This window comes from Nomascus leucogenys, chromosome 8 (genome assembly GCF_006542625.1).
Source record: "Nomascus leucogenys isolate Asia chromosome 8, Asia_NLE_v1, whole genome shotgun sequence".
Taxonomy (NCBI): Eukaryota; Metazoa; Chordata; class Mammalia; order Primates; family Hylobatidae; genus Nomascus; species Nomascus leucogenys.
Window position 1 is genome coordinate 113,317,785 of NC_044388.1, and position 12,338 is coordinate 113,330,122.

At 55.5% G+C, this 12,338-nt stretch overlaps 1 protein-coding gene across 1 annotated transcript in view; it reads right to left on the reverse strand.

Annotated features, from left to right (window-relative positions):
- PNPLA7 (patatin like phospholipase domain containing 7) overlaps nt 1-12,338 on the reverse strand; it is an 86,723-nt gene that overhangs the window by 45,277 nt on the left and 29,108 nt on the right. Inside the window, exons 12-13 of the mRNA XM_030818320.1 lie at nt 8,012-8,152; nt 114-214 (exon numbers count right to left, since the gene is read on the reverse strand). Coding sequence (XP_030674180.1) covers nt 114-214; nt 8,012-8,152 — 242 coding nt within the window. The remainder of the gene's footprint in view (nt 1-113; nt 215-8,011; nt 8,153-12,338) is intronic.

Below are 12,338 nucleotides of genomic sequence, written 5' to 3' on the forward strand. Positions count from 1 at the left end.
CTGAAGCTGCCGGTGCCACATGACACCAGAGCCAGCGGTGCCCCCAATGCGCCAGCAAGCCACGGAGAGGGCAGGGCCCCAAGCGGAGGGTGAGAAGGACAGCCAGGGCCTACCTTGCTGGTCACGGAGCTCCCGGGGTGCTCGTCCGAGTGCAGGAAGACCCTGGCACGGTCACATGCCATCCCCAGGTCGGAAGTGGCACTGCCTGGGCCCCCTACACACAGAGGGGACACTCAGGACACGGCTCGCTGGGCCACAGACACAGACACCCGCGGTGTGGGCTGCGCGCACCCTGCAGTCTAACCACACGGACCCCAGCAGGTCCCTCAAGGGCGTCGGCCCCTGAGATCCCTCCATACCCTGCTTTCTTTCGGCATCTGCCTCAATGGCTCTGTGACCCACCAGCTACAGGTTTTCTCCGCAGCTTAAACCCACACGGGGCCTTCAACATTTCTGGGCACTGATAAAGGTAGCCCGGTCGGTGACTAAAACACTGAAAGAAACCAGCCCTGGCCCTGAGCCAAATTCCTCAAACCTTGCCATGCGCGCCACACCCTGACCGCTCGCTGCGGGCCACTCTGGGTGGAGCCCCCTTTCTCTCGCTGTCCATCTCAGGGATGCTGCCGCCCTCTGTACGTGAGCTCCCCTAACGAGGGCCCTGGGCCATCACCCTGGTGCTTTGGGCTTGGCTGTCTGCAGTCCCAGCCCCGTCTCAGAGGTTCGCTGTTTGCAGTCCCAGCCCCATCTCGGAGGGAGGGGGTTGAGGCACCTCCTGCAAAGAGCTCGCCTGTTGCTGCTTTTGGGCGGCCTCGGGCTGAGCGGGATGAAGCAGTGTGCACCCTTTTACGGCCCACCCTCAGCATTACACATCACTACACACGCAGCGTATCTGACCTCTGGACCAGCTGCTGTGGATTCTGAGGAAGGGTGCGCGCTCTGCACGACGGGGTCACGCACACCCAGGCACGGATCCAGCCCTGCGTGTGCGGCTGCGCATGCGAGCGAGTCATCCGCACTGCGGTTTCCCATCCAAACTGGAATTCGCAACACCCATTTCTCAGCGGAATACAGAGGAACCGCGCAGACACTAACCGCGGACACATGCCACACAGATGCCGCGGCCACATGGCGCTGCAGGAAGGAACCAGGCCCAGGAGCACAGCCACGTGCCCCTCCCTGGGAAGCCAGACACGGAGAGCCAGGAGCGCTGGGCCTTGGAAAGGGGTTTGTGTCTCCGAGGCTTACGCTGAGGGTGCGCTGGTAGGGTTTCACGAAGCTGCACCCTTCAGCCCAGTGCACTGTTTTGTGTGTTACTCATGCCCCCGTCAAGTCCTGCTGTTTTTTAAAAAAATCCGAACTGGAAACCAATCTATGGCAACAAAGGTCACCAGTGCTTCCTCTGGGGCTGACCCTCTGGGGTGGGCGAGAGGAGCGCAGCCCCTTTACCTGGCCGCAGCCACACAGGGGAACACTGGGGTGCAATGACCACACCTTGTACGTCAACAAGCACGTAGCTAAATGATAAAATTTCTTACACCTGTAATCCCAGCACTTTGGGAGGCTGAGGCACGTGGGTCGCCTGAGGTTGGGAGTTCGAGACCAGCCTGACCAACATGGAGAAACCCTGTCTCTACTAAAAATACAAAATTAGCGGGGCGTGGTGGCGCATGCCTGCTATCCCAGGTCCTTGAGAGGCTGAGGCAGGAGAATCCCTTGAACCCGGGAGGCAGAGGTTGTGGTGAGCTGAGATCGCACCATTGCACTCCAGCTTGGGTGACAAGAGCGAAACTCCGTCTCAAAATAAATAAATAAAATAAAATACAGGGGCCAGGCATGGTGGTATGCACCTGTGGTCCTTGCTGCTCAGGAGGCCAAACTGGAAGGATCGCTTGAGCCCAGGAGTTTGAGGCCTGGACAACATAGTGAGAGACTGCAGCTCTTAAAAATAAATAAATAAATAAATGGGCCAGGTGCAGTGGCTCATGCCTGTAATCCCAGCACTTTGAGAGGCCTAGGTGGAGGGAGCGCTTGAGGCCAGGAATTCAAGACCAGCCTGGGCAACACAGCAAGACATCTCTATCTACAAAAATTAAAAAAACTAGCCAGGTGTGGGGGCCACACCTGTGGTCCCAGCTACTCATGAGGCTGAGGCGGATGGATCACTTGAGCCCTCATGGGCTGAGGCGGGCGGATCATTTGAGCCCAGGAGTTTGAGGCTGCAGTGAGTTGTGATTTCACCACTGCACCCCAGCCTGGGCCATGGAGCAAGAACTTACCTCAAAAAAAGAAAAAGAAAAAGTGGTGGATCAACTAGATAGCCATTTAGAAAAGGATGTATCGGCTGGCTGCGGTGGTTCACACCTGTAATCCCAGCACTTTGGGAGGACGAGGCGGGAGGATCACGAGGTCAGGAGATCGAGACCATCCTGGATAACATGGGGAAACCCCGTCTCTACTAAAAATACAAAAAACTAGCTGGGCGTGGTGGCGGGTGCCTGTAATAACAGCTACTCGGTGGCTGAGGCAGGAGAATTGCTTGAACCCGAGAGATGGAGCTTGCAGTGAGCTGAGATCACACTATTGCATTCCAGCCTGGGCAACAAGAGCGAAACTCTGTCTCAAAAAAAAAAAAAAAAAAAAAAAAGAAAAGAAAAAGAAAAAAGAAAAGGATATACTTTTTTTTTTTTTGAGACAGAGTCTCGCTCTGTCACCCAGGCTGGAGTGCAGTGGCGTGATCTCGGCTCACTGCAAGCTCCGCCTCCCGGGTTCACGCCATTCTCCTGCCTCAGCCTCTCCGAGTAGCTGGGACTACAGGCGCCCGCCACCACGCCGGGCTAATTTTTTGTATTTTTTTTTTAGTAGAGACGGGGTTTCACCATGTTAGCCAGGATGGTCTCGACATCCTGACCTCGTGATCCGCCTGCCTCGGCCTCCCAAAGTGCTGGGATTACAAGCGTGAGCCACCGCGCCTGGCCCAAAAAGATATATCTTGACCCCTACTCACTTTCTACAAAAGAATAAATTCTAGATGGATAATATGAAAGGTAAAACGTTAAATCTTACAGACAGATTTCTTAAACAGGACACAAAATGTATTAACCACAAAAGAAAAATATTGATAAATTAGATCCCATTAAGTTTAAAATTTCCTATTCATCAAAAGACACCACTAAGATAGTAAAAAGTGAATAGAAAATATTTTTAATATACATACTGGACAAAGGAATCATACAGAGAATATATAAAGAATTCCTATTAATAATAAGAAAATGAAAGCCAAGAGGAAAATGGGCAAAAGACAAAGAAGGCTATCCAAGTGGAAATGACAGGTGCTCGGCCTCACAGTTCATCAAGAAGACAGAATCAGAGCACAGGCAGGCTCCACTGCACGCCTGTCAGAAGACAGGGCAGCACATGCTGGGCCGGAAGTGGCCGCTAACCATGGGTGGCCAGTAAGCACCTGAAGTGTGGCTGGCATGAGTGAGTTTAGCTGGTACGAATGAGTTTAGCTGGTACGAGTGAGTTTAGCTGGTACGAGTGGGTTTAGCTGGTACGAGTGGGTTTAGCTGGCGTGAGTGGGTTTAACTGGCGTGAGTTTAGCTGGCGTGAGTTTAGCTGGCGTGAGTGAGTTTAGGTGGTACGAGTGAGTTTAGCTGGCGTGAGTGAGTTTAGCTGGCGTGAGTGAGTTTAGCTGGCGTGAGTGAGTTTAGCTGGTACGAGTGAGTTTAGCTGGTACGAGTGAGTTTAGCTGGCATGAGTGAGTTTAGCTGGTGTGAGTTTAGCTGGCGTGAGTGAGTTTAGCTGGCGTGAGTGAGTTTAGCTGGTATGAATGAGTTTAGCTGGTACGAGTGAGTTTAGCTGGTACGAGTGGGTTTAGCTGGCATGAGTGGGTTTAGCTGGCGTGAGTGGGTTTAGCTGGCGTGAGTGGGTTTAGCTGGCGTGAGTGAGTTTAGCTGGTACGAGTGAGTTTAGCTGGTATGAGTGAGTTTAGCTGGCGTGAGTGAGTTTAGCTGGTGTGAGTTTAGCTGGTGTGAGTTTAGCTGGCGTGAGTGAGTTTAGCTGGCGTGAATGAGTTTAGCTGGTACGAATGAGTTTAGCTGGTACGAGTGAGTTTAGCTGGTACAAGTGGGTTTAGCTGGCGTGAGTGGGTTTAGCTGGCGTGAGTGAGTTTAGCTGGCGTGAGTTTTTAGCTGGCATGAGTTTAGCTGGTGTGAGTGAGTTTAACTGGTACGAGTGAGTTTAGCTGGTGTGGTGAGTTTAGCTGGTGTAAGTGAGTTTAGCTGGTGTGAGTTTAGCTGGCGTGAGTGAGTTTAGCTGGCGGGAGTGAGTTTAGCTGGTATGAGTGAGTTTAGCTGGTACGAGTGAGTTTAGCTGGTACGAGTGAGTTTAGCTGGTGTGAGTGAGATTAGCTGGTGTGAGTTTAGCTGGTGTGAGTTTAGCTGGTGTGAATGAGTTTAGCTGGGACGAATGAGTTTAGCTGGTATGAATGAGTTTAACTGGCGTGAATGAGTTTAGCTGGCATGAGTGAGTTTAGCTGTCAACAGTCACATGAGGCTTGTGGTCCCATGATGCACAGCACAGGCATGGAGCAGGCACAGCAGTCAGATGAGGCTGAGGAGTAGACGCTGGTGTCAGTGCCTGAAATGCCACCAGGCAGTGCTCCCGTGTGGGTGGAAAGCCACCCAGGTGCTGAGGCACGAGACTGAGGGCACAAGCTGTTCCAATATAATCAAGAAAATAGTTAGGATAGGAGAAAGTTATATTAGAAATAGGATATAGAGATGATTACATATGGAAATTATCAATCATTAGTTTTCCATATTAACCTTTGTATGATTATTATAACCAAAGAAAAACCAGGCCACACAGAGTTAGGAGCTGAAGGGACATTGTGAGAAGCGACCAGAAGACAAGAGTGTGACAAGCGCCCAGATAAGGGCTGCTTGAGGGCTCCTTGGTCTAGCAGTAGTGCCGTGCCTGGGAAGGCACCCGTTACTTAGCAGACCTTGGTCTAGCGGTAGCGCCAGTACCTGGAAGGCACCCGTTACTTAGCAGACCTTGGTCTAGCAGTAGCGCCAGTGCCTGGAAGGCACCCGTTACTTAGCAGACTGGGGAAGGGAGTCTCCCTTTCCCCGGGAGTTAGAGAACACTCTGCTCCACCAGCTCTTGTGGGGGCCTGACATCAGCCAGGCCTGCCCGCAGTCATCCGGAGCTTCGACGTCTCCTGTGGTGCTGTGCTTCAGTGGTCACACTCCTTGTCCACTTTCATATCCCGCCTGTACACCTGCTGCTTCTCTTAAGTTCTTAGAAGACAGCAGTAGCAGAATTAGCAAAAGTATTAGAGTCTTTCATCTCTCCGATAAGTGCATAGAAGAAATGCTGACGTCTGCTGTCCTCCCTCTCTGCTTCAGCTACCACAAAGGGAAAGGCCCCCTGTCACGTGGACACGTGACTTGCTTGACCTTATCAATCACTTGAGATGACTCACACTCCTTACCCTGCCCCCTTGCCTTGTATACAATAAATAGCAGCGTGTCCAGGCCTTCGGGGTCACTACCGGACTCCGTGCATTGGTGGTAGTGGCCCCTGGGCCCAGCTGTCTTTCCTACTATCTCTTAGTCTCGTGTCTTATTTTTCTACAATCTCTCGTCTCCGCACATGAAGAGAAAACTCACAAGGCCTGTAGGGCTGGACCCTACACCCCCGAGCCAAGCACACATGACTCCATGATCCAGCAGCCCCAGAAGAAATGTGTACATGCTCGTGCAGTGGACGCACAGACGCGAACATTCACACGGCGAAGCCTGCACCACAGCGAGAAGGTAGGGAGGCTTCTCCACATGACGGCATGGATGCACCTCCCCACAGGATGCGGGGCAGGGAGGCCAAACGCAAACGCACGCCACACGGCTCCACTTCTAAAAAGGAAAACAGGCCAACCTCACCCAGGCTGGCAGACATCGGGATGGTAGGCAGTCGTGGTGGGGAGCAAGTTTTACAACCAGACACGGCTGCTGGTGGTAACAAGAGGAGCATGAACGGGGCTTGCAGGGGCCAATTAGTTTCTTTACCTGGTTCACAAGTGAGTTCAGTTGATGGAGTCATCAAACCATCCACCTGCAATGTGCATCCTGCACGCGCATTCTACAACCATCACTAGTTAATAAACAAACAACAACTGGGCCGGGTGTGGTGGCTCATGCCTGTTATCCCAACACTTTGGGAGGCTGAGGCAGGAGGATCACTTGAGCCCAGGAGTTCGAAACCAGCCTGGGTAACATGGCAAGACACCCTCTCTACAGAAAACAAGAAAAAGAAAAAGAAAATACAAAAAAAAAAAAAAAAATGCCAAGTGCAGTGGTGTGCCTGTAGTCCCAACTACTCAGGAGGCTGAGGTGGGAGGATCACTTGAGCCCAGAGGGTTGAGGCCGCAGTGAGCCATGATCTCACCACTGCACTCTAGCCTGGGCCACAGAATGAGCCTCTGTCTGGAAAAAAAAGAAAAAAAAAAAAGCTATTACTTAAAAAAATCCATGTAGATTCAGATACCTGATGCCCGATGGCACAAAAAAAGCAAGAGAGAGACGACAGATTGTTTTGTTAATGGTGTTGGGTAAATTATCACCATAAAGAGTAAGAAAAAGATGAATTTCTTCCCTCATTCTTGCAGTATAAACTACAGATAAATGAAAGACCTCTATGTGAAAGGCAAAACTAAAAGCTAATAAAAATAGTCTTTGAGGCCAGGTGTGGTGGCTCAGCCTGTAATCCCAGCACTTTGGGAGGCAGAGGTGGGCGGATCACCTGAGGTTGGGAGTTTGAGACCAGCCTGGGCAACATGGAGAAACCCCGTCTCTACTAAAAATACAAAATTAGCTGGGTGTGGTGATGGGTGCCTAAAATCCCAGCTACTCCGGAGGCTGAGGCAGGAGAATCGCTTGAACCTGGGAGGCGGAGGTTGCGGTGAGCTGAGATCACGCCATTGCACTCCAGCCTGGGCAACAAGAGTGAAACTCCGTCTCAAAAAAAAAAAAAAATTAAAAAAAAGAAATAAAATAGTCTTTGGAAAATTTATTTATGACTCAGGAATAAGGAAAGAATAAATAAGACCCAAAACACAAATCACAGGTGCCAAGGCAAAAGGCTGGCTTTCCACAAAAGAACATCAGGGTCCCCGTTGCGTGAAGGTCCCGTGGCGGCATTTTCCAGCCCATGGACAAGAAGGAAGAGAGTCTCCAACAAAAACTAAGGAGACAACGGGGAAGAGAATCTCCAAAAGTGAAACTAACCAGGGATCTCTACCTACAGCACATAAAGAATCAACACAGATCAACCAAACTCCAGAATCCTGCAGAAAGTGGGCAGAGAATACGACCAGACAATCTGAGAGGCACGCCTAGATGGAACCGAATACAGCAGGAGCTGATGAGCTTGCCGGTGACCCGCGGGTGGCAGACGGCGGAGTGGGCAGGTCTGCGGCAGGAGCACGGCTGCACTGCCGGGCAGGATGGACTTGGAGGCTGCCCTGAAAATGCCCTGGGCCCTGGGACCGGGCTGCGGGCGGGTCACCCGGCTGTTGAGGTTTTGCTACACATCAATTACAGCAAAGGTCCCTGCGGGGAGGCACAGGTCAGCAGGGCTGGGGAAGGAAGGGCAGGCTTGCTAGAGACCCGGGACGCAAGGCAGGAGAGGGACCATGCAGGGAGGGCAGGAAGGGCCGAGCACACGGCTCTGCGGGGCATCTGGTGGCACCGGCCCAGCCCTGGCGGTGGTGGGGGTGAGACAGGGCGGGCACGCAGAGGAGCACACCAGGGTGTTCTGGGCAGCAGGACGGCCACCAAGCCTTAACCCTAGAGCCAGAGGACAGGCACAGGCCCCTCTGGGCATGTGGGGCTCAGTGGAGAGCGCCCACCTTGGTGGCGATGCTGGGCGTCAGTGCAGCTCAGCCTGGGTCTCAGATGCCGAGGGCCCTGTGGGTCACACGGGCTGGGCAGCTGTTGAGGTTCTTTACCTTGTGGGGCCGGAGGGTCAGAGTCACCTGCCCCGGGCTTCTCCAGCTCGTCCAAGATCCCTTTGCGAACGGAAGGCGCGGGGACGGAGTGGCTCCTCTTCAGCAGGGGCCCAGGAGCTGCTGGGCGGCCGCCCCCGTGACCTGCTGGGAAGGCGGCCATGAGCAACCTTGGTCTGCACGCACTCCCTGGGGCCACACAGGGAGCAGGGTCCCCACAGCAGCAGCAGCTGGTGTGCCCCGCAGTGCCCTGCTCACCTGCACACACTCTGGACCAGCCCTCGGGCCACCCATTCGTCTGCATCTGCTGGGCCAGCAGGTGAGTGCAAGCGAGTGCCACCCTCTGACTAGCCCTGGCCCCTCCCTGCCCTAATCCCCCCTCTCACATCCTCCTCCTCCCAATCCCCCTCCCTACCCCAATCCCCCTTCCCCAAATCCCCCCTCCCCATCTCAATCCCTCTCCCCCAAATCCCCCTCCCCATCTCAATCCCTCTCCCCAAATCCCCCCCCCCCCCCCCCCCCCAAATCTACCCTCCCCACCTCAATCCCCCCTCCCCAAATCCTCCCTCCCTACCCCAACCCCCCTTCCCCGAAATCCCCCTCCCCACCCCAATCCCTCCTCTCCGCCCTTTCCATCCCTACCCCAATCCCCCATGTGCCCCACCCCCAACCCTACCCTAACCCACCCCGTCCGCCCTCCAAGGCCTTGCTGCCCTGATTGTCCTGCTGTGGGCCAAGTGCCTTGAAGGCAAACTCCATCCAGGTGGGGCTGCCGGCCAGGCCCTTTCTCAGGGTGTCCCCTTGGTGGATGCGGCTGTCTGGGCTCACCTGGGATGGGCCACGCAGGGCTGCATCTGCTCCTCAGGTGAAACGAGGAAGGAGCCTGGCCTTGCCAACCACACAGGCTGAAGGAGGCTGCCCTGCCTGGACACTGTCCTTACCTACAGAGGCCCATGAGCCCCCCCCAGCCCTGGTCTCTGCCAAGACCCCACCCAGGACAGCTGCTGCCCCATCAAGTCACACGGACCTAATCCACTGAAAGAAATGCCATTCAGGCAACGACACATACTCTAAAATACACTTTGAGGCCAGGTGCAGTGGCTCACACCTGTAATCCAAACAATTTGGGAGGCCAAGGTGGGAGGATCACTTGAGACCAGGAGTTCAAGACCAGCCTGGACCACGTAGCAAGCCGCCATCTTTACAAAAAATTAAAAATAAAACTAAATGAGCTGGGCCTGGTGGCATGCGCCTGTGGACCAAGCTACTCAGGAGGCCGAGGAGGCAGGAGATTCCTTTGAGCCAGTGAGGTGGGTGTGGCAGTGAGCCAATATTGCACCACTGCACTCCAGACTGGGCAACAGAGCAAAACCCTGTCTCAATAATAATTATTATTATAATAGTATTAATAAAAATAAAATGCATTTCTGGGAAAAAGCAGACCAGCCAGAGCTGTGTTTAAAGGTGGCTGTGATGCTCATGGGGTCTCCCAAGCACACGTAAGTGGAGGAGTAACTCCACTCTGCTCACTCCATCCCCCACTCACTCACCCCACTCACTCCATCCCCCACTCACTCACCCCACTCTGTCCACTCCATCCCCCACTCACTCACCCCACTCTGTCCACTCCATCCCCCACTCACTCACCCCACTCTGTCCACTCCCCCCCCCCCCCCCCCCCCCCCCCCCCCCCCCCCCCCCCCCCCCCCCCCACCCCCCCCACTCCATCCCCCACTCACTCACCCCACTCTGCCACTCCATCCCCACTCACTCACCCCACTCTGTCCACTCCATCCCCCACTCACCCCCACTCTGTCCACTCCATCCCCCACTCACTCACCCCACTCTGCTCACTCCATCCCCCACTCACTCACCCCACTCTGCTCACTCCATCCCCCACTCACTCACCCCACTCTGCTCACTCCATCCCCCACTCACTCACCCCACTCTGCCACTCCATCCCCCACTCACTCACCCCACTCTGCTCACTCCATCCCCCACTCACTCACCCACTCCCCCCCCCCCCCCCCCCCCCCCCCCCCCCCCCCCCCCCCCCCCCCCCCCCCCCCCCCCCCCCCCCCCCCCCACTCACCCCACTCTGCTCACTCCATCCCCCACTCACTCACCCCACTCTGCTCACTCCATCCCCCACTCACTCACCCCACTCTGCTCCACTCCATCCCCCACTCACTCACTCCACTCACTCCATCCCCCACTCACTCACCCACTCACTCCATCCCCCACTCACTCACCCCACTCTGTCCACTCCATCCCCACTCACTCACCCCACTCACTCCATCCCCCACTCACTCACCCCACTCTGTCACTCCATCCCCCACTCACTCACCCCACTCTGCTCACTCCATCCCCCACTCACTCACCCCACTCTGCTCACTCCATCCCCCACTCACTCACCCCACTCTGTCCACTCCATCCCCCACTCACTCACCCCACTCACTCCATCCCCACTCACTCACCCCACTCACTCCATCCCCCACTCACTCACCCCACTCTGCTCACTCCATCTCCCACTCACTCACCCCACTCAATCCCCCACTCACTCACTCCACTCACTCCATCCCCCACTCACTCACTCCACTCACTCCATCCCCCACTCACTCACCCCACTCTGCTCACTCCATCCTCACTCACTCACCCCACTCTGCTCACTCCATCCCCCACTCACTCACTCCATCCCCCACTCACTCACTCCACTCTGCTCACTCCATCCCCCACTCACTCACTCCACTCTGCTCACTCCATCCCCCACTCACTCACTCCATCCCCCACTCACTCACTCCACTCTGCTCACTCCATCTCCCACTCACTCACCCCACTCAATCCCCCACTCACTCACTCCATCCCCCACTCACTCACTCCACTCTGCTCACTCCATCCCCCACTCACTCACCCCACTCAATCCCCCACTCACTCCCCACTCACTCCATCCCCCACTCACTCACTCCCACTCTGCTCACTCCATCCCCCACTCACTCACCCACTCTGCTCACTCCATCCCCCACTCACTCACCCCACTCTGTCACTCCATCCCCCACTCACTCACCCCACTCTGCCACTCCATCCCCCCACTCACTCCACTCCCACTCCATCCCACTCACTCCCCCCCCCACTCCACCTCACTCCCCACTCTGCTCACTCCATCCCCCACTCACTCCACCCCACTCACTCTGCTCACTCCATCCCCCACTCACTCACCCCACTCTGCTCACTCCATCCCCACTCACTCACCCCACTCTGCTCACTCCATCCCCCACTCACTCACCCCACTCTGCCACTCCATCCCCACTCACTCCATCCCCCACTCACTCACCCCACTCTGCTCACTCCATCCCCCACTCACTCACCCCACTCTGTCCACTCCATCCCCCACTCCACTCCATCCCCCACTCACTCACCCCACTCTGTCCACTCCATCCCCCACTCACTCACCCCACTCTGTCCACTCCATCCCCCACTCACTCACCCCACTCTGCTCCACTCCATCCCCCACTCACTCACCCCACTCTGCTCACTCCATCCCTCACTCACTCCATCCCCCACTCACTCACTCCACTCTGCTCACTCCATCCCCCACTCACTCACCCCACTCTGCTCACTCCATCCCCCACTCACTCCATCCCCCACTCACTCACCCCACTCTACTCACTCCACTCTGCTCACTCCATCCCCCACTCACTCACTCCACTCTGCTCACTCCATCCCCCACTCACTCCACTCTGCTCACTCCATCCCCCACTCACTCACTCCACTCTGCTCACTCCATCCCCCACTCACTCACTCCACTCTGCTCACTCCATCCCCCACTCACTCACTCCACTCTGCTCACTCCATCCCCTCCTCACTCTCATCAGCATTGCTTCATTTAATTTCACATACTTCTGTTAGTCACGTCAACTCTTCTGGGAACATGATGGGCTATAAATAACCAAATGTGCACCTCATCTGTAGGGTGGCTGTTAACTCCATCACACAGATCGTCCTGGGGTGACTCATGCGGTGCACGCCGCACCTGATCGCTTCCTCCTCAGATTCAGGCCCCCCAGTTAGCGCTCAGAACAGCGCACGAGAGCCCAACACGGGAGGCCCGCTCCCCACCAGGCACCGGGCCCAGGCCAAGCACGCAGGGAGAATTCTGGGAACAACTAAAGAATGGAGGGCGAAGGGTCCTGGGCCTGTGTGAGGTCATCCGGGCCTCGTGTGAGGAGACAGAGACAGTGTGATGAGACAGGGACACGTGATGAGACAGGGACATGTGAGGAGACCTGGGGTCAGTGTGAGGAGACCTGGGCATGTCTGAGGACATCCAGCC